Genomic DNA, 22,202 nt, shown 5'->3' with positions numbered 1-22,202 from the left:
TTATAGACAGGTGTGTGCCTTTCCAAATCATGTCCAATTAATTGAATTTAGCACAGGTGGACCCCAATCAATTTGTAGAAACATCTCAAGGATGATCAATGGAAACAGAAATGCACCTGAGCTCAATTTCAAGTCCCATAGCAAAGGGACTGAATACTTAAGAATAAAAAAAACAACCTTTTACATAAGATATTTGCAAACATTTCTAAAAAAACTGTTTTCGTTTTGTTATAATGGGGTATTTATTGTGTGTGTAGACTGACAAGGAAAATGTTCATTTAATCCGTTTTAGAATAAGGCTGTAACGTAACAAATGAGGAAAAAGCGAAGGGGTTTGAATACTTTCAGAATGCACTGTACATATTATATAGACCATACCAGGGAGAGGTAGGTGTAGGATGCAGTCAGCTTGATGTTCACCAGCTTGTTGATGTTCACCTCACTCTCTGGGTGGAAGTTGTGATTTACCTGCGACTGCATCTCTGAAATGGCAAAAAAAGATATGAAATTAACTAAAAGAAAGCAATAGGCCACTGGTATGGAATATACACTGCTCAAAAAAAATTAAGGGAACACTTAAACAACACAATGTAACTCCAAGTCAATCACACTTCTGTGAAATCAAACTGTCCACATAGGGAGCAACACTGATTGACAATAAATTTCACATGCTGTTGTGCAAATGGAATAGACAACAGGTGGAAATTATAGGCAATTAGCAAGACACCCCCAATAATGGAGTGGTTCTGCAGGTGGTGACCACAGACCACTTCTCAGTTCCTATGCTTCCTGGCTGATGTTTTGGTCACTTTTGAATGCTGGCGGTGCTTTCACTCTAGTGTTAGCATGAGACGGAGTCTACAACCCACACAAGTGACTCAGGTACTGCAGCTCATCCAGGATGGCACATCAATGCGAGCTGTGGCAAGAAGGTTTGCTGTGTCTGTCAGCGTAGTGTCCAGAGCATGGAGGCGCTACTAGGAGACAGGCCAGTACATCAGGAGACGTGGAGGAGGCCGTAGGAGGGAAACAACCCAGCAGCAGGACCGCTACCTCCGACTTTGTGCAAGGAGGAGCAGGAGGAGCACTGCCAGAGCCCTGCAAAATGACCTCCAGCAGGCCACAATTGTGCATGTGTCTGCTCAAACGGTCAGAAACAGACTCCATGAGGGTGGTATGAGGGTCCGACGTCCACAGGTGGGGGTTGTGCTTACAGCCCAACACTGTGCAGGACGTTTGGCATTTGCCAGAGAACACCAAGATTGGCAAATTCGCCACTGGCGCCATGTGCTCTTCACAGATGAAAGCAGGTTCACACTGAGCACGTGACAGAGTCTGGAGATGCCGTGGAGAACGTTCTGCTGCCTGCAACATCCTCCAGCATGACCGGGTTGGCGGTGGGTCAGTCATGGTGTGGGGTGACATTTCTTTGGGGGGGCCGCACAGCCCTCCATGTGCTCGCCAGAGGTAGCCTGACTGCCATTAGGTACCGAGCTGAGATCCTCAGACCACTTGTGAGACCATATGCTGGTGCGGTTGGCCCTGGGTTCCTCCTAATGCAAGACAATGCTAGACCTCATGTTGCTGGAGTGTGTCAGCAGTTCCTGCAAGAGGAAGGCATTGATGCTATGGACTGGCCCGCCCGTTCCCCAGACCTGAATCCAATTGAGCACATCTGGGACATCATGTCTCGCTCCATCCACAAACGCCACGTTGCACCACAGACTGTTCAGGAGTTGGCGGATGCTTTAGTCCAGGTCTGGGAGGAGATCCCTCAGGAGACCATCCGCCACCTCACCAGGAGCATGCCCAGGCATTGTAGGGAGGTCATACAGGGAGGCCACACACACTACTGAGCCTTAGACTGTTGAATTCTAAGTAAATAATTTGTAAAAAGCTTAGTCTTTGAAGTTATAAAATCATAGCTATTATAACTCATGTCTACATAAAGCTGTGTCCGTGCTTGACAGCCCTAGCATTTATATACCACAATCAGGGTTTCTTTCCATTAGGAAAATGTGGTGCCATTTCACCGGCAGCATTTTAATTTAATGGACATTTGAGAAGTTTACTGGACCCATATGCATTTGGTGCATAACCTGATTAGGGTTGCACCAAGGGTACTCAAAATGACAAATCACATTAGATTATGGTTATTCATCTTAACAGAACATGCAATTCAAGGACGCAACGGGGTGCATCCTTCTTACTGAATTCCAATGCTCACTTTGACAATGTTAGAAGAACTGCCACATTTCCTTTTCCTCAGCCAACAAGACTAGAAATGAACAGCAAAATCACTAGCCTATGTAAATCTAATATCCCCTATAGTAGAAAAGTTGACATTCTATTCGTCAGCTTGTCGTTCTGTGCGAGAAAGAAATAGCCTATTCCAAACAGACTCTGGGACAATTATGGGACGATAAAAGCACTGAGGATTATGCAACAGATCAGCACATTTAACTATTATTTCTTCATATTATAAGCGCAGCAATGCGCACAGGCAGTAGGCTACGTGCAAATATTTGTTCCATAATGCAACTGGCGGGAAAACACTTGTCAAAAGCGCACCGCTTTGCGAGCGGTTTTATTTTTTTATTTATTTAACCTTTCATGTGAAAGAGATGAAAAGATCTGTTAGAAATGTAGAAAGAGGGGTGATCTAAAGATGCAACAACTAGCTTGGATTGCTAATATGACTAGTATATGCACTTGAATAAATTTAGTAGGCCTAGCCCTTTTTAATCGAGGCCATCATAACTGTTTAACACACAATAGCATTTCAAATTGTTACGCAAAGATTGGACTTATAAAAGCACGTTTCACTCCAGCAGCAGCTCTCACACTGTCTGACAGATTGTCCACTCATAGTGTCTGTATGCGTGATAAACATATTGATTAACACAATACACACCTACCAATTGAATTCCGCTAAATTATGCAAATGACCCTATAGACCAATAAGCATGCCCAGCCAAATGTATTTCCATCAACTGTTATTTAAAATCAATGAATAGGCTAAAAAGCATTATTTTGCCAGTTTTATTTATCAGCTATTACCGGCTAACGGAAATCCTGCATATCATGTGTAGTGGAATAAAGGGAGATCAAATTCAAGGTTTTATTCAGCTAAGGTGGCAGACACAGCTGACACTGTCTTACGGAAGCCATACTAAATAGGTGGCAGAGTATGTGAGCAGAGTTGCACGGTTGGAAATAGAGGTCGCAGATTAATTAGGGCCGATTTCAAGTTTTCATAACAATCGGTAATCAGCCTTTTTGGTTGCCGATTATGGCCGATTACATTGCAATCCACGAGGAAACTGCGTGGCAGGCTGACCACCTGTTACGCGAGTGCAGCGTCAAAGGACATTGTGGCTGCAAGGAGCCAAGGTAAGTTGCTAGCTAACATTAAACTTCTTATAATTTTTTAAAATTATTTTTTTTTTTTAAATTACAAAATCAACCTTCACATAATCACTAGTTAACCTAGTAATATCATCAACCATGTGTAGTTAAGATGACATAACATTGAAGGTTGTGCAATGTAACAACAATATTTAGACTTAGGGTTGCCAGCTGTTCGATAAAATACGGAACGGTTCTGTATTTCACTGAAATAATAAATGTATGGTTTTCGAAATTCTAGTTTCCGAATTTGACCATATTAATGACCAAAGGCTCGTATTTCTGTGTTTATTATATTATAATTAAGTCTATGATTTGACATTTGATAGAGCAGTCTGACTGAGCGGTGGTAGACAGCAGCAGGCTCGTAAGTATTCATTCAAACCGTCCTTTACTGCGTTTGCCAGCAGCTCTTAGCAATGCTTGAAGCACAGTGCTGTTTATGAATTCAAGCCTAACTGCCGAGATTAGGCTGGCAATACTAAAGTGCCTATAAGAACATCCAATAGTCAAAAGGTATATGAAATACAAATGGTATAGAGAGAAATAGTCGACGCGTCATAATTCCTATAATAACTACAACCTAAAACTTCTTAACTGGGAATATTGAACCACCAGCTTTCATATGTTCTCATGTACTGAGCAAGGAACTTAAACGTTAGCTTTATTTACATGGCACATTTACTTCTCCAACACTGTGTTTTTGCAATATTTAAACCAAATTGAACATGTTTCATTATTTATTGAGACTAAATTGATTTTATTTATATAAACTCAGCAAAAAAAGAAATGTCCTCTCACTGTCAGCTGCATTTATTTTCAGCAAACTTAACATGTGTAAATATTCATATGAACATAAGATTCAACAACTGAGACAAACTGAACAAGTTCCACAGACATGTGACTAACAAATGGAATTATGTGTCCCTGAACAAAGGGGGTCCAAAATAAAAAGTAAGTCAGTATCTGGTGTGGCCACCAGCTGCATTAAGTAAGTTGTTACACGTGGTCTGCCACTGCAAGGACGATCAGCTGTCCGTCCTGTCTCCATGTAGTGCTGTCTAAGGCCTCTCACAGAACGGACATTGCAATTTCATTAATTGTTTATGGTTCATTGAACAAGCATGGGAAACAGTGTTATAACCCTTTACAATGAATATCTGTAAAGTTATTTGGATTTTTACAAATTATCTTTGAAAGACAGGGTCCTGAAAAAGGGACAATCTTTTTTTTGTGAGTTTATTAAGTTAAAAGTGTTCATTGTTCATTCAGTATTGTTGTAATTATTATTACAAATATATACATACAACTTGGGTGCTCCATGTCCTTTCCAACCGATCAGCTTAAAACTGCTCTGCACTCAAAGAAAAAAACTGCCACTCCAAATTTGCTCCATTCATTAAAATCCCAATTTAACCAACACCCAACTATTTTTGTGACTAGCTGGACCTACCAATTCGTTTTGAAGTATTGAAACCAAACCATATGATTTGAATGAAAAGTATGTTAATAAACATGAAAAGGTGGGTGTAAGAAGCGCTCATCATTTCAAATAGGCTACATGTCATATTAAACAGCAAACAAACACTAAATAGGTCAGGAGCCAGAGAGGGAGCCTAGGAAGGAACAAAAATGAGTTTAGGCTATATTATTCCAAGGCTATACCCTTGTGAAGCATTTACATTGTGAAGCATTTGCGAGTGCAACACAACAGGTCGGTAGGGACAAAGCACGCAGCATTTAAACATGTCATTGTATTTAATCATTATAGTCTATAAATTGTGCAAATAGGCTGTGACTGACACAAATTAAACAAATTACTTGGTGCCTTTTTACTAATACATTTTTTAAAACTGAAGCCGTCTGTGGCTTCAGGTTCATGCGATAGTGCCCGGAGAGCAGGCCAGCAGCGAAGAATATCCTCTAGTTATATATCCTTTAGTTGTGAACCCTTGGTCTTCATCTTTGTAAGTCACCTTGATTTGCACCTGTGTTATAACAGTTTATTTTATGAAAATATTTAGCAAACTAATGTAGCTAAAGCAAGGGGCTATTGCAGCACACAAGTAGACTACAAATGCATGCTGGGCCAGGCATGCCTTGAGCTCATGAAGTGGGTGCTACTGGAGCAGGCGAGAAGGCAGACGCTCCAGCCTTTGGGAATCTCGCTCTGCTTACATACTCTGATAGGTGGACTGCAGCTCGTATTCAGACCCAGAACAGGGACAATACGGACCGTGGGTCCAGACAACAAAAAAAAGAAAAACCTTTGGTGGGCAGTTTAAAAAAAATGTGTCATTCACTAACAGAACTGATTATAACCGGTCAGAAATGTCCAATTGCTCCACTAAGCCATGTTATCTAGGTAGGTAATTTAGGCTAAGCTGCTATCCAAATCTTGTAGTTCTCATGGCCAAGTTACATACCCAGGAGCCCCAATTGATTATTTTTCATTTTTTTACTCAAGTATCTCAATACACAAAAAATGTCAGGAAATGTTAGAATTGCAGAAATTTTGCTTTAAAATGGCTAAATGTTCTCTCTGCCCCATGGCAAGATGTGTAGAACTGCAGGAAATGAGCTTTGAAACCGCAACAACAAAAATCAGCCAACAAGATGTGTGAACAGTTTGGGGTCGCATTGTTGAGAGGTGGGGGTTTGTTACTACACTGACAAATTACACTATCCATTTGGACCTTTGTCACCTAGTTAGGCCAAAGGCCGGCAGATGGCCACATTGAAGCCTTCCATCTTACCACCCGAAGGGAATGCATGCCGCCGGCTAGTACATGTATCCCCGTGGACCGTGGACCGGTTCGTACCTAAAGCATTCTCCAGTCAGGCTGCAAATCTGCTGACTTTCTCCTAGTACTCAATTTGACGGCGGGAAGTCATTACACATTATTCACCACACTGGATAATGGGTAATGCCTAGGAATGCTAGTCCTGGATGTTGCTATTGCGTTCAGCCAATCAGGTTGTAGAACATGTTTACCCCAGGCTCGACGTGGGGCGCAATATCAGGAAGTAGCATTAGCCACTTTAGCATGGAAAATGGTGTTTCACAAAGAAAATATGAATTTAATTTAACCTGGCAAGTCAGTTAAGAACAAATTCTTACTTACAATGACGGCCTAAAAACCTTGTTCAGGGGTAGAATGACAGATTTTGACCTTGTTGCTAGACCAAATCCCCGAGCTGACCTTTCGGTTACTGGCCCAACGATCTAACCACTAGGCTACCTGCTGCCCATATTTCCCACGTTTTTTTCTGCCTTATTGCCATTAATTTGAGTTGGAGGTGGTAAATCAACGCATATGCAGCCTCTATAGAGAACGAACCGGTACACAGGGATTTGAGTGTATAGCCGGCGGCATACATTCCCCACAGAACGCTGTGGATGGGAGTCTGTTAGATGAATGTGATTTGGTTGTTGAGTGGCTTCACTGCAAGTGTATTGTGTGTTTTTTCCCCAGATTTTTTTAAAGAGACATTTCACTGGATGTATAAAGATGAAGCATCCGCTTGGCGTTTCCACAAGGAAGCCCACTGACGGGCAGTGGGGAGAAGATGGAAAGAGATTGTCCTACATTTAGCAAATGAAACATTATATCAATAGTTCAGTTCCCAAAACTATAATCTGTTATGAACAGAGTGGACTAAGTTTTGAAGACTTTAGCCTTTGCCGAAGTTTTAAAATGTCTTGTTTAGGAGTGCAAAGTTGAATTGAGTTATTGCACATGCATTTCACAGAGCAGGGCTTCCCTAACGGAAAACGCAGTTGTATGCTAGAACGGGCCAATAGGATATCGCTAGCTCGTGCTTGGCTCTGCCCACCTTCTTGCTTGTTCTGCCCACTATGATTCATCTGTTCCCATTGGAAAAGACAAGCTGTGGTCCATCTTGGTTTGGTTATTAAAATCTTTGCATTCCCTTTGGATGGTAAGATTAAAGGACTATAGTATCACCACCATCTGCCAGCCTTTGAGCTACCAGTAGCTAGGATGTGTGTGACCGTACCTTCTAAAATAGTATTTAAGTACCCCTGGTCTAACATATCTAGAATCCTGGACATAAAAAGGTATGTCCAAATGGCTGAAAGGAACTGGCATAAATAGAAACATTTACCAGTTTCATTTTATTAACAACAAATCAATACAGGAAGTACATGTGGGAACACAATATATAAATAATATACAAAGAACAATTGGGCTAGGGGGTACAATATCACATTACACAAGGACCTTAAGGGACATTCTTATTATTCTAACAGCTTTTTTGTTAGAGTATTTAATTGTCTTAAAATGCAGTTCCATTTATTTTTGTAAGGTAAGAAAATGTGTTTTGCTTGTAAATTTACATTTGTGAATATGAAATTTGGCCAAAAGAATAATGAAATTAATGACAAAATTGTTTCAGCTTATTTCTATCATAGGTAAAGAATCCAAGCAGTACATCTCTCTACAATAGTGTAAGATCCTCATGAATGTGTTCAATTATAAATCTACTGATGTCTTGCCACAGTTCTCTTACATGAATACAATGCCAAAAAAGGATGCAACACTGTTTCTGGGTGGTCATTACAAAATGAGCAATTTGAGTTGATGTTTTCCTTAAAACTTCTTCATGTAGTGGTTGGCAGGATAATATTTAAATTTTGTTAACAAGTAGAGGTATGTGTATGGCAACATCCAAACTTTTTTGCAACAGATATTATCAATAAATCCATTCCAATAAGGCATGACATCCTGCTGAAACAAGGTTCGTATTCCTATTGTTGAATGGACCAAAAGAGAAACAAATCTTTCCTACTGATGAGTCAACAGGTTCAACAGAAGGTAGGCTCTGAGGGTCAGGTCTTGTTCCACGTTCCTGAATAATAAAGCAACACCTGAGGGAATGGCATCTAAGACAATTGCAAAATGTTTAGGTGTTACAGGGACCTTGTAAAGTGATAAGAATTCCTGTGTTTACCAGTTGGCTCATCAATAGGATATTATTTCAGAACTTATATTCTAAAATCAAAGAAGAATTTTTATACAATATATCCAGATTATAAATGGAACAATGTGTGTGGAGAAAAATTCTGCTTATAAATGAACCCTTTCACACGTACCATCACACGGGTGTGATCGTTCTACAGTGGTCCCTGAAGCGTACGATCACACCCCGTGTGATTAGAACACTCATTTAGAACGGCCAGTTTCAAATGACGCAACAATAAGCATTTGAGCTGGCCACACTTTTTTCAGAAACTATTTACACAAACACAGTCCTTACAAAGTTGTGCTTTATCATCTTGGCCAGGTCGCAATTGTACATGAGAACTTGTTCTCAACTTGCCTACCTGGTCAAATAAATAAAATGTCCAGAATGTAAGCAGCTTATTTTTGGATGCAATGTTCAGATATTCACAGAAGTATATATAGCATAACACAATCATCCTAACCAGGAAAATGTAGGCTACATTTGTCCTAGCGCTGAGGAAAGATTGACCCAACACAAGCAGTCATATTTTCTAACTCTCGGCTGGCAAACTACAATATGAATTAGCTAATAGCAATTTCTATATATAATTAATCACATCACGGGTGAGCTCACCATTGATTGAAATAATTAGGTAAAACACGGTCTAGAAATCGAATCCGACAATTAGTTTCATCGCGCAGCCATGCATTTTTTTCCTCACAGAAACCGAAGATGACAAGATGAGTTTGGTCTGTTTATAGTATGCATGTTGAAGGGGTGTGTCATATACCGTCGTTCACATCCCACCATTCATTTCCGGAAGTCCTCAAAAAAATGAGTGAACACTTACTCACTTCATTTTGTTATAACATCTTTGGTCAAACAGACAATTACGTGAAACCCAGAATGCATTGCATGTCAACAAACATGGCTACACAGCTGGAATTGGCTTAGCTGATAATCAGTACAACATTCAAAAAAGTATTTTACACATAATATGTGCCCATTACAATCTATGCAAGAATCAGAATGCATGATTTGTCACCTAGAATTGAAAACGTGTGAATAAGAGAGTAAATACACAAATAATTGCCACACAAAACATTTTTTGATAGTGATTTATTGAGACAAGTGGCGCGTGCCGGCAGTCAACCACGTACCATCGCACTCTAGGCCATTCAGTGTTGTTGTTTATGTATGTAGCTAGTGAGGTAAGCTGTAGCATTAGCAATGTCTTTGAAAAAGAGACGACTCACAAATGTGGAAATTCTGGAGATTTTTTAAAATTATGACAATGAGTCTGAAAGTCAAGAATCAGATTCTGACAGTGAGGAGCTGCCCCCCAACCTTGTAGCCATTGAGAACCCTGAATCGGAGGTTCCCTTGTCCACTGACGAAGTACCAGGTCCCTTTGAAGATGCTGGTGGTGATGGAGGCAGCCCGACAGTGGATGAAGTACAGGAGTTCTGTGGTAGCTGGAAGGCCGCCAGTCATTTCCCCCCTCCTGGCCCTGCTGTTTGCAGTCTGGAGTGCAACACCCCTTGCCGTTTCCAACTAAGGCAGAGTGCTTCAAGTTGTTTCTGACAGAGGAGTTGGTGGGAAACAGTAGAGGGGACCAATCGCTATGCCTTGGAGCTACAGAAGAGAGCCAGTAGTGAGGGGGAAACTCACTAAATGGGTGACAACCACAATTCGTGAAATGTATACCTTCCTGGTGCCAGTCCTTCTCATGGGAATAGTAAAGAAGAACTCCCTAAGAGAATACTGGAGCACAGATCCTATGTTCGCAACTCCCTTCTTTGCAAACCTCTTTTCCCAAGACCGCTTCCTAGTTCTGCTGCGATGCCTGCATTTCGTCAACAATGCTACTGCCATCCTAAGTGACCCGTTATACAAAATAAGAAATGTTCTTATCAGCCTGACATCAGCGTTTGGTCGGGTCTTTGTGCCATACAAGGACCTATGCATTGATGAGTCCCTGATGTTATGGAAAGGTAGGCTGGCGTTCCGTCAATATATTCCCTCCAAAAGGCACAGGCTTGGAGTGAAGTTCTTTGTCATGTGCGACGTGAAGACAGGATTTGTCTAGGATATTATAGTTTACACAGGGTCCACCACTGACATCCAACATTATGAGGGGCTTGGGGTGTCCGGGTCCGTGGTGATGACTATGCTGGCTCCTCATCTCGGCAAGGGACTTACGTGGACAATTGGTACAGCAGTCCCACACTCTTCCACAGCATCTGCTCTCCAACAGCACAGGGGCCTGTGGCACAGTCAGGTCGAACAGGAAGAGGATGCCGGCATACGGATGCAGGAAGATGCAGAGAGGGGAGGTGGAGTTCCAGGAGAACGGTCAACAGCTGGCAGTAAAGTGGCATGACAAACGAGACGTCCTTGTCCTCTCCACTGTCCATACAGCAACCATGTCGGCCACAGGGAAGGTGGACCACCTGACGGGAGAGAGAAAGATCAAACCAGATTGTGTGCTTGACTATAACCTCAAAATGGGGGCCGTGGATAAGGCGGACATGATAAACAGCTTTGTGGAATGCACTCCGAATATGACCAAGTGGTATAAGAAGATATTTTTTCCACCTGGTCGACACTGCTGTCCTCAACGGCAGCATAGTTCACCGCCAACTAACGGGTGAGATGATTACTGAACAAGGTATTTTTGTAACTGGATGTACTGTTCACATAAATCCATTACGCAATTATAGTGACAATATCTCACCCACCTACCCACTGCCTCATCCTCTCCACTCCCTCATAGGTAAAGTAATTACCTACCAAAAGTACAGAGAGAAGTTAATGAGAGAGCTGCTGGAGGAGCACCACACCCCTCGGCGCCCATCCACTGGGGGTCGCACTGCTGTAGACAATCCCCTACGCCTCACTGCACAGCATTTTCCCTGCAAAGTCCCTCAAACTGCTGCTCAAGGTAGTTGCACACGGAGGCACTGCAAAGTCTGCCTGTCTGGCGCCAGGAGAAGTAAACAGAGGAAGATGACAAAATACATGTGTTTATCTTGTGATACACCTCTATGTATTTCACCATGCTTTGAGGAGTATCACATGCTCAAGCATTATTGAGCACATCTGCAGCAATAAGTGACTGACTGACCTGACAGGTGACCTGCCATGATACTATGCCTTTAGAGATGAGGGTGGAAATGCAGTTGTTGTTCAGTCACTGCATGGGTAATGCATATTCAGTTGTGTCCTCTAGTAAAACAAGTTGTTGTTGAACCAACTACCAATACTGCAATAAAATAGACGACTATTACATATTGGCCTGTGTGTTTTCTTGCTGTGTTTTCATCCAGTACAACTGTTAAGGAGTGTAGGTTAGCATACAAAAGCTGGCCTCAATCTTCAGCTCCAAAGATGTCCAATTCCAGTTATGATATTGGCAAATACTGTTTGTGGTTTCTGAAAGTACAGAATAAAGGAGGAAATATTAATTAGAATATAGCAATATTACAAATAAGTAACATAAAACACTGCTAAAAAATAGTTTATTGCATTGACAAAATCAGATTTCAGTTATAACAGTAAGAAACTAACTTTTGAGCTCCACAAGGGGCAAGGCAGGGCAGAACAGAGCTATGCTGAATAGACCAAATACACAAACTATGGTCATATTTTTTATTTATTTAACATTTTTATTTACAATGACGGCCTACACCGGCCAGACTCAGACAACACTGGGCCAATAGTGCGCTGCCCTATGGGACTCCCAATCACAGCCAGTTGTGATACAGCCTGGATTTGAACCAGGGTGTCTGTAGTGATGCCTCTAGCAGTGGAATAAACCGCTGCACCACTTGGGAGTCATAAGGCCAGGGTAGCTTCAAAATACAACACAAGCTAATACTTCTCTGACGCAACTAGCATTGTTTTACAGAGCTAATAGAAGAATGTAGCTAGCTACCTAAGCAAGATTGAATATAACACCATGAAGGTTATAAAATGAGTAACATTACCTCACGTGTCTGCGGTTATAAAGAATATACACAAATATATTATGCTCCATACATAGTGAGCTACAGCAGAAACGGCATACGGAAACTATTATAACTTACCTTGATAGAAACGCAGCCTGGATTTGAACCAGGGAGTCTGTTGTGACGCCTCTAGCACGGATGCGCCGTGCCTTTGACCGCTGTGCCACTTGGGAGTCATAAGGTCATGTAGCTTCAAAATACATCACAAGATAATACTTCTGATGCAATTAGCATTGTTTTACAGAGCTGATAGAAGAAAGTAGCTAGCTGCATAAGTACGATTGACTATAACACCATGAAGGTTATAAAATGAGTAACGTTACCTCACATGTCCGCGGTTATAAAGAATATACACAAATATATTATGCTCCATACATACAGTACGCTACAATAGAAACATACAGAAACTATTACAACGTAATAATGCACTTTGATAGAAACACACACATTTCCAAAGTTATTATTAGTAATGAAAACAATGACTGCAATGAGGGCAACAGATGGAAAATGTGAACACGTGTGCAGATCCTGTTCTGACGGGAGATGAGCAAATGTCTGCAGACTTGAACTGCACAAACAATTGGGAAGTGCTTGGGGAATTTTGTCCGGGTCAGAAATGTCCCAAATATTAAATTGTCCACAAAAGTAAAAATGACCATTTTTATGAGAATGAATGAGGTGGAACACACCTAAATTCAAACTGTTGTTAGAAAATAAAAACTTGTTAGAAATTCATTTGAAATTGAAGTTGAAACAGCCTATAAATAAAAACGGGCTGCGTGCTTTTAGTTTGAGGGCAGCGCGGATTAAATGCACTGTTATGTATCAATCACATTCTGGAATGGAGAGAACATGCTAACATCACGTGCATTAAAAAAAAACTCCCGCTGGGGCGACCGTTAGAGATATTTAAAACTCAAGCATGAAAGGGTTTTAAGGACCATGACAAGAAAACCTGCCGATGAAAAGCAGAAAGTTTCACTGGAACTTTGTCAATATTATAATTGCAAACCAACATGAAGTTAAGGCCACCAAAAGTAGAGAAGACATGAGGAATAAAATTACACATAGAAGTGTGTCTTCTTAGGAATGGTTTTATACAATTGATCTTAAAAACTATTATTTAAGGTAGTAAAGTCCAGAAAATTCAGCCCACCATTCTCATAAGTGTTCAATACAACAGTTTTCCTAATGTAATGGGTATGGTTTCTCCACAGAAAGTAGAAAATCATCTGGTCTATCTCCTTGCTTATTTTACTGTCAAGATATAAAAGAGAGCGCCATATGTTAGTCTAGAGATAACCAAGGCTGAAGTTATTCGGACTTCCTTTTAAAAGATAAGTCCCTCTGTAGCCAGCTTCTTCTGTTTTTTTTTTTTTAAATAAGAGGGTTAAAATTTAGTAAGCCTCTAGACTTCTGATTTTTTGTAATGGTTATGCCTAAATAGGTAAGTTCTTCTTTTACTGGAATACCATAATATGAAGGTGTCACAATCTCTGATACCTTGTACAGGACTATTATTTAAAGAATTTGTGTGATTAATAAACACAGGTACGGAGAGATAGGACAACCTTGCTTAATTCTGCTCTTTAACTCAAATCTAGGCAAGGTGTCATACTTTAATTTGATAGAGCTGTTACCATTTGTATAGAGAGTCTTAATAGCCATATAGAAAAACAATCCCCAAAGCCAAGTCTCTCAAGAGAGTGGAAGAGGAACTGAAGCTCTACTGTGTCAAATGCTTCATGAAAATCTAAAAATATGAAGCTATCCTCGGTTATTAGGTCTGAGTAGTCAAGTATGTCTAATACTAGTCTGATATTGTTAGAAATATGTCTGTTCCTCATAAAGCCAGACTGTGTTTCATCAATGCTTGCATCCAGGACTTCTTTAATTATTTTTGCAAGTAGTAAGGCTAATATCTTGTAGTCATTATTAAGACTACAAATTGGACGCCAGTTATCGATGAGCAGTACTTTTTTATGCTTAGGTATCAGTGTTATTAACCAGACTCATTGTAGGAGGGAGAACATTGTTTTTAATACTCTAAAAAGACATCAAATAGGAAGGGAGCTACTTGTTCAGAAAATAATTTGTAAAATTCTGATGAATTCCATCAACACCTGGTGATTTATTGTTCTTTAGATGTTTGATAGACTATAATCTCCTCAACTTTGATGGGTTCACACTGTTTAGATTCTATATCACTGATAGAGTGAACATTATTCAGTGGAGTCAAAAATCATATCTGTGGATTCCTGACAGTACGTAGAGCTATACAATTTTCTGTAAAAATTGCTACAGTATTTAGCGATTCATTTTGGTCATCTGTAATAACACAAATGTTTAACTTATGGATAGTGTTATTTGTAGAGTGAAATTTCTGAAGTCTAAAGAAATAGGATGAATTCTGTTCTCCCCCACTGTGGGGCAAAAAAGTATTTAGTAAGCCAACAATTGTGCAAGTTCTCCCACTTAAAAAAACGAGGCCTGTAATTTTCATCATAGGTACACTTCAACTATGACAGACAAAATGAGAAGAAAGAAAATCCAGAAAATCACATTGTAGGATTTTTAATGAATTTATTTGCAAATGATGGTGGAAAGTAAGTATTTCGTCAATAACAAAAAGTTTCTCAATACTTTGTTATATACCCTTTGTTGGCAATGACAGAGGTCAAACGTTTTCTGTAAGTCTTCACAAGGTTTTCACACACTGTTGCTGGTATTTTGGCCCATTCCTCCATGCAGATCTCCTCTAGAGCAGTGATGTTTTGGGGCTGTTGCTGGGCAACACGGACTTTCAACTCCCTCCAAAGATTTTCAGTCTGGAGACTGGCTAGGCCACTCCGGGACCTTGAAATGCTTCTTACGAAGCCACTCCTTCGTTGCCCGGGTGGTGTGTTTGGGATCATTGTCATGTTGAAAGACCCAGCCACGTTTCATCTTCAATGCCCTTGCTGATGGATTTCGCTCAAAATCTCACGATACATGGCCCCATTCATTCTTTCCTTTACACGGATCAGTCGTCCTGGTCCCTTTGCAGAGAAACAGCCCCAAAGCATGATGTTTCCACCCCCATGCTTCACAGTAGGTATGGTGTTCTTTGGATGCAACTCAGCATTCTTTGTCCTCCAAACACAATGAGTTGAGTTAACCAAAAAGTTATATTTTGGTTTCATCTGACCATATGACATTCTCCCAATCTTCTTCTGGATCATCCAAATGCTCTCTAGCAAACTTCAGACAGGCCTGGACATGTACTGGCTTAAGCAGGGGGACACGTCTGGCACTGTAGGATTTGAGTCCCTGGCGGCGTAGTGTGTTACTGAGGGTAGGCTTTGTTACTTTGGTCCCAGCTCTCTGCAGGTCATTCACTAGGTCCCCCCGTGTGGTTCTGGGATTTTTGCTCACCGTTCTTGTGATCATTTTGACCCCACGGGGTGAGATCTTGCGTAAAGCCCCAGATCGAGGGAGATTATCAGTGGTCTTGTATGTCTTCCATTTCCTAATAATTGCTCCCACAGTTGATTTCTTCAAACCAAGCTGCTTACCTATTGCAGATTCAGTCTTCCCAGCCTGGTGCAATTCATTAAAAATTCATAAAAAATCCTACAATGTGATTTTCGGGATTTTTTTTCTAATTTTGTCTGTCATAGTTGAAGTGTACCTGTGATGAAAATTACAGGCCTCATTTTTTTAAGTGGGAGAACTTGCACAATTGGTGGCTGACTAAATACTTTTTTGCCCCACTGTATTATCCAGTTTATTTTGTAACTCAATAAGTTCCATCCTCTCCTCCCGAGAGGCCGGCTGGGGACCTCTGAGAAAGGGAAGTTCTCTTAATGATCACCTTTTCCTCCTCACCTCTTCTGGTTTTAGGAAGATTACTACCATATTTTCTAAGGTATTTGGACACTTCAAATTTAAAGAGCTCACAGTTCTTGCAATAAGATTTTTCTTCACACGCCCTTTCCCAAAAGTGTGAAAGCAGATCTTTACCCTCAATCTTAACTATATCATTATTTAATAATGAGCTATTTAGCTTCCAGTAGGATGGCCTACCAAGGTTAGTATCAGGGGGAAATATTTTGATATCAATGTAAATGGCCCGATGGTCTGTGAGGGGAGTAGTACAAATACTTGTAGTAACACACTCACTATCAATACATTTGGATATAAGCCAAAAATCTATTCTGGATTGTCTGGAACCTGTTTTGTTACTCCAAGTGAATGATCTGTCAACAGGAAACCTCTCTCTCCATATATCAGTAAGATCAAACTTTTCCATAAAAAGTATTAAACCCAAATTCTGATTGGTTGGCCTACCTGGGGGCCATCTATCAGTTGAATTATCTATAGTAATGTTAAAGTCCCCTCCTATCAATAATAATAAACTCTGAAATTTAGATAACCAATGAAGTATATGTTTCTCTATAGATTCAAGCAACTCATCATTCTCATGTTTGGTGTTGTACCCGTAGAAGTTTACAATAATGAGCATAATGTCATTGTAATTGATCACAAGACAAATAAAGTGACCAAAGGGGTCACATTCTGAGTGTAGAATATTACCAAAGGGATTTTTCATTGTAATGACACCAGCAGTGCGTTCAGATCCATGGGATAGCCAAATATCGTTGCCCCACTGTGACCTCCAGAAGTTGGCATCAGCCAAAATGGAGTGAGACTCTTGAAAAAAGCAAAAATCTGTTTGAAATTGTTGAGCAAATAAAAATAAGGCCTTGTGCATTGTTTCGTAACACCCTAGCATTAAGAGAAACTATAGACAAAGACAAAACAAAGATTATATAAAGTATAAACTGTAGTAGGAGTCGTCAAAAACGTAGGAGCAGTGAACGTAAGAGATAAGGAACCGAGATCTTCACCATTTAAGTCAACTAAGTGAAAATAGCTTATTCCATAAACTCCGAGCTAGATGTTGTCCGGCTTTTGAAATTCAACTCAACTGAAAATTATGTTCAAGACCAAACCAAGGGTTCTTTGTAGTAAGAGACTAAAAACCCTCTTTAGTGGAATCAGGAACTATTCTGAGAAAATACAAAATAATAATTTAAATTAAAAGGGTACCTACTACTTTAAGTGCATATGAAAACTGATCATAAAAAAATGGAATAAAAAATGTTTTACATACATGTTTCTAAGACCCTTTTCACTTGGAAATAAGTATTCATAACTAAATAGAACAACCGTGTAAAGTCAGAGTAGACCTGTTTGCTCTTTAAAAAACGTATCTTAGTTACTGTATACATAAAAAATAAATACAACTTTGTCTTCTTCGTAAGTTTGTAAACAAAATAGGCCTTCTCGTCATACAAGACCAAACTATTCCTGAGTATTCCGAAAAATTGTCACCTGATGCTTGTTAGGTAAAGTAAACAATACAAGGAAAATGAGAATACCATGGCCGAAACCATCAATCTGTTCCTTCTGGTGAGATTTTAGGGAGGAATATGGATTTCTGAACCGTTGACGAAGCGAAGCGTCGTCCTCCGAAGTAAGCCTTATTTCGTACTTTCTTGATCTTTGGCCACAACTTGTTCCTTCTTTCTATGTCCTCTGGGCTGAGATGCTCGGCGAAACGCATACCATGGCTCTGAAGGAAGGCGTTCTTCCTATCAGCTTTCCAGACAGCATCCTTGTATAATCTGGCAATGAAGAGGATGATGATACCCCTTGGTCTTGAATTGTTTTACTGTTGCTTCTTGCCGAGGCGATGCACGACGTCCATGGTACCACCAACTTTGTTCTTCTCTGCAGGCATAACTTCTTGGCAGATGCGGATAGCCTCTCCTCGCACATCCTCATTCTCCACCTCTGGCAATCCGTGGAGTCTCAGGTTCCATCTTCTTGTGTATTGTTCCAGATCAGTGAGACGTCTATGGTAGACATTGTTATTATTTTTTCCACATCCTTGATTTCACCACATACAAACTCCAGTCTTTTTCAAGCCTTCGATAACCATGGTGGTCGTGCCTACCATTTTCTCAGTGGCGTCAGACCTGGAGTTGATGAGTAAGGAGAGGGTAGCCACGATGTCAGAGTTAATGTTGGGGTTTTTGGAGGGTGGAGGTTTGCACGGAGTAACCGGTAAAGGGGGGGAATTCGTCATCTTCAACAGCATTCGAAAGTATGATATTATCCATAGGGCAAGCGTAGTTATGGCAGTTGTCTATAAGCACGTTTCTCTCTTGTTGATTAGCAATGGAACGGCTAGCTTCTTCCTTTCTATTTTTGTCACGACTTCGCATGGTCATGCCGAAATAAATTATCAAAGTCTTATTCCAGTCACAGGAAAGTAATTATATATTGAACAAATAAAAACAGTAATAGTGATGACTGTAAACTTGTTTTTCCACAATCTTTCTGAATTTTGTTGCGGAGCTCGGTAAAAAATAGCGTATGTTCAAGCCGCCATCTTGGCCTCCTCAATATATATCAGTTTAATTTGAGGACAACAATGTTGACAGCTGCGCCATAAACGTTGCAAAATAAATGGGAAGAGATTTGAGATGTACCAATTCCATTGAACATGGTTTATGAACGGGTACAAAAAAACTATACCTGGTTCAACACTTAAGAGTTTTTAAATGTAAAATTATATAAAATTCTTGCCACCAACAGAATGCTATATATATGCACGACAGTGAGAGTGACCTAACGTTCCAGCACGTAATTAGCGTTAGTTAGCTAACAGACGAGCACGAGGAATGCAGAGCAACTGGCTAGGCCACCAACATGGGTGTAGTTCTCTGATAAGGCACATTTGAGATAGATAAGTAGCTAATGACTAGGTTGTTGGTGTTACCCAAATCAATATTAGCTAACGTTCGCTAGCCACTGCAAACGATTTTAAAAACTGTCTCACACAAATACTTGTAAACCTCCAGCTAATTGCATTGACATATCGAATACTGAGGTACCAGAATGTTCTACTTACGTTCTCCCTTTGTTTCTAATCACTAGAAACGTTAGTTTATTTGAGAAACTGCACTATCTTGCAGAGACTTTTCAACGTTGACCCGTCAACAACATTAAATAAGTACTTCCGGGTCACGGAACGTCAGAAATTGTCATAAATAAAAGTAGAAAAGTGTCATTAACCTGTATTTATTAATGATGTATGAAAAACGCATGTCTAGACATTAACAATGATTCATATGTGTTCATATTTAGGTGACATACAATCTGGGTTTTAAAACATGTTTGGAGGTCAAATCACTGTATATCAGTGGAGGCTGCTGAAGGCAGGACTGCTCATAATATAAACTGGAACGTTCTAGACATTATTATGAGCCGTCCTCCCCTCAGCAGCCTCCACTACTGTGTATGTATTACATATTGTCTTATAGAGAAAAAACTATTATTTGTGCCAACGTAAAAGAGGGGTAAGGAGTACTTAATAGGGTCTGTAGAATCTATATATTTTGTACATTTCAAAGGGCTCTGAGTGTTGCTGAACTTTTACTCTGCCCATTACATTGTCCTTAATGCAAATCACTGTATATGCATTACATATTGGCTTATAGAGAAAAAACTAGTATTTGTGCCAATGTAAAAGTTGGCTGGAGAGTACTAAATAGGGTCTGTATAGTCTTTGTATGGTGTCATTTCATGGGGCTCTGAAAAATACATAGTGTTGCTGGCCTTTTACAGTGGTCAAACAGCATAATTAAAATGGGGTGCCTGGACACTACAATGCCTTCTGAAAGTATTCATACCCCTTGACTTATTTCACGTTTTGTTGTGTTACAGCCTGAATTCAAAATGGATAAAATATTTTTTTCTCACCCATCTACACACAATAACCCATCATGAAAAAGTGGAAACATGTTTATATAAATGTTTGTACATTCTTTGAAAATAAAATACTAAGATATCTAATTTACATAAGTATTCACACTCCAAAGTCAATACTTTGTGGAAGCACCTTTGGCGGCGATTACAGATGAGTCTTTTTGGGTAAGTCTCTAAGAGCTTTGCACACCTGGATTGTACAATATTTCCCCATTTAAAATAAAATCTTCAAGCTCTGTCAAGTTGTTTGTTGATCATTGCTAGACAGCCGTTTTCAAGTCTTATATTGCCATATATTTTTAAGCCGATTTAAGTCAAAACTTTAACTGGGCCATCCAGGAACATTCAATGTAAGCAACTCCAGTGTATATTTGGCCTTGTGTTTTAGGTTGTTGCCCTGCTGAAAGGTGAATTTATATCTTAGTGTCTCTTGGAAAGCAGACTGAACCAGGTTTTCCTCTAGGACTTTGCCTGTGCTTATAGGTGTATTCTGTTTCTTTTTATCCCCCAAAAAACTCCCTAGCCAATGACAAGCATACCCAAAACATGATGCAGCCACCACCATGCTTGAAAATATGAAGTGTGGTACTCAGTGATGTGTTGTGTTGGATTTGCCCCAAACATAACGCTTTATATTCAGGACAAAAAGTTAATTTCCTTTCCACATTTCTTGCAGTATTACTTAAGTGCCTTGTTGCAAACATGATAGATGTTTTGACATTTTTTATTCTGTACAGGCTTCCTTCTTTTCACTCTGTCATTTAGGTTAGTATTGTAGAGTAACTAAAATGTTGTTGATCCATCCTCAGTTTTATTACATCACAACCTTTTAAACTCTAGCGGTTTTAAAACCACCATTGGCCTCATGGTGAAATCCCTGAGCAGTTTCCTTCCTCTACTGCAACTGAGTTAGGAAGGACGCCTGTATCTTTGTAGTGACTGGGTGTATTGATACACCATTCAAAGTGTAATTAATAACTTCACCATGCTCAAAGGTACAGTATATTCAGCGTCTGCTTTTCTTATTTTTTTTTTACACATCTACCAATCAGTGCCCTTCTTTGTGAGGCATTGAAAAACCTCCCTGGTCTATGTGGTTGAATCTGTCCTTGAAATGCACTATTGATTAAGTACTTTAGCAGAGACGGGTACATTTTTCTCTCTACAGTCCAATGTGTGTAGGGTACAGAGATGTGGTAGTCATTCAAAAATCATGTTAACTACTACTTTTGAACACAGAATGAGTCCATGCAACTTTTTATGCAATTTGTTAAGCACATTATTTAGGCTTGCCATAACAAAGGGGTTGAAAATGTATTGACTCAAGACATTTCAGCTTGAATTTTGTATTAATTTCTTTAAAAAATGTAGAAACAAAACTACACTTTGACATTATGGGGGTATTGTGTGTAGATTAGTGGGACAGAATCTCAATTTAATCTATTTTTAAATGTAGGCTGTAACTGTCACAACCTGATCTGTTTCACCTGTCTTTGTGATTGTCTCCACCACCCTCCAGGTGTCGCCCATCTTCCCCATTATCCCCTGTGCATTTTTACCTGTGTTCTCTGTTTGTCTGTTGCCAGTTCGTTTTGTTTCGTCAAGTCTACCAGTGGTTTTCCTTCTGCGCCTGTCTCTCGATGTTTCCTAGTTTTCCCGGTGTTGACCATTCTGCTGTCCTGTACCTTTTCCCCACCTTTCTGGATTACTGACCTTTGCCTGCCCTGAGCCTGCCTGCCGTCCTGTACCTTTGCCCCACCTATCTGGATTACTGACCTCTGCCTGCACTTGACCTGCCTTTTGCCTGCCACTGTTCGATTTAATAAACTGTTGTTACTTCGTTGTCTGCAGTGGTGGATTGGCCCCAGCCTACTTCCAGGGTGCAGCTGCCATGTTACCTGGGGTACGCCAACTTCTATCGCCGCTTTACCCAGGCGGAAGTGGAGAGGTTGTGGTCAGACAGCTATTGGACAGCTATTGAGTAGATGGTTACTCTCT

General features: G+C 40.2%; 1 protein-coding gene across 1 annotated transcript in view; it reads right to left on the bottom strand.

Annotated features, from left to right (window-relative positions):
• zgc:56095 (ferritin) overlaps positions 1-19,454 on the bottom strand; it is a 29,324-nt gene extending 9,870 nt beyond the window's left edge. The window contains exons 1-2 of the mRNA XM_021565263.2: positions 19,348-19,454; positions 379-482 (exon numbers count right to left, since the gene is read on the bottom strand). Coding sequence (XP_021420938.2) covers positions 379-480 — 102 coding nt within the window. The 5' untranslated portion in view covers positions 481-482; positions 19,348-19,454. The remainder of the gene's footprint in view (positions 1-378; positions 483-19,347) is intronic.
• Positions 19,455-22,202: the final 2,748 nt, after the last annotated feature.

The sequence above is a fragment of the Oncorhynchus mykiss genome, chromosome 16 (genome assembly GCF_013265735.2).
Source record: "Oncorhynchus mykiss isolate Arlee chromosome 16, USDA_OmykA_1.1, whole genome shotgun sequence".
Classification (NCBI taxonomy): Eukaryota; Metazoa; Chordata; class Actinopteri; order Salmoniformes; family Salmonidae; genus Oncorhynchus; species Oncorhynchus mykiss.
Note: the sequence above shows the minus strand (reverse complement) of the source record. Positions and strands in the feature narration are given on the sequence as shown.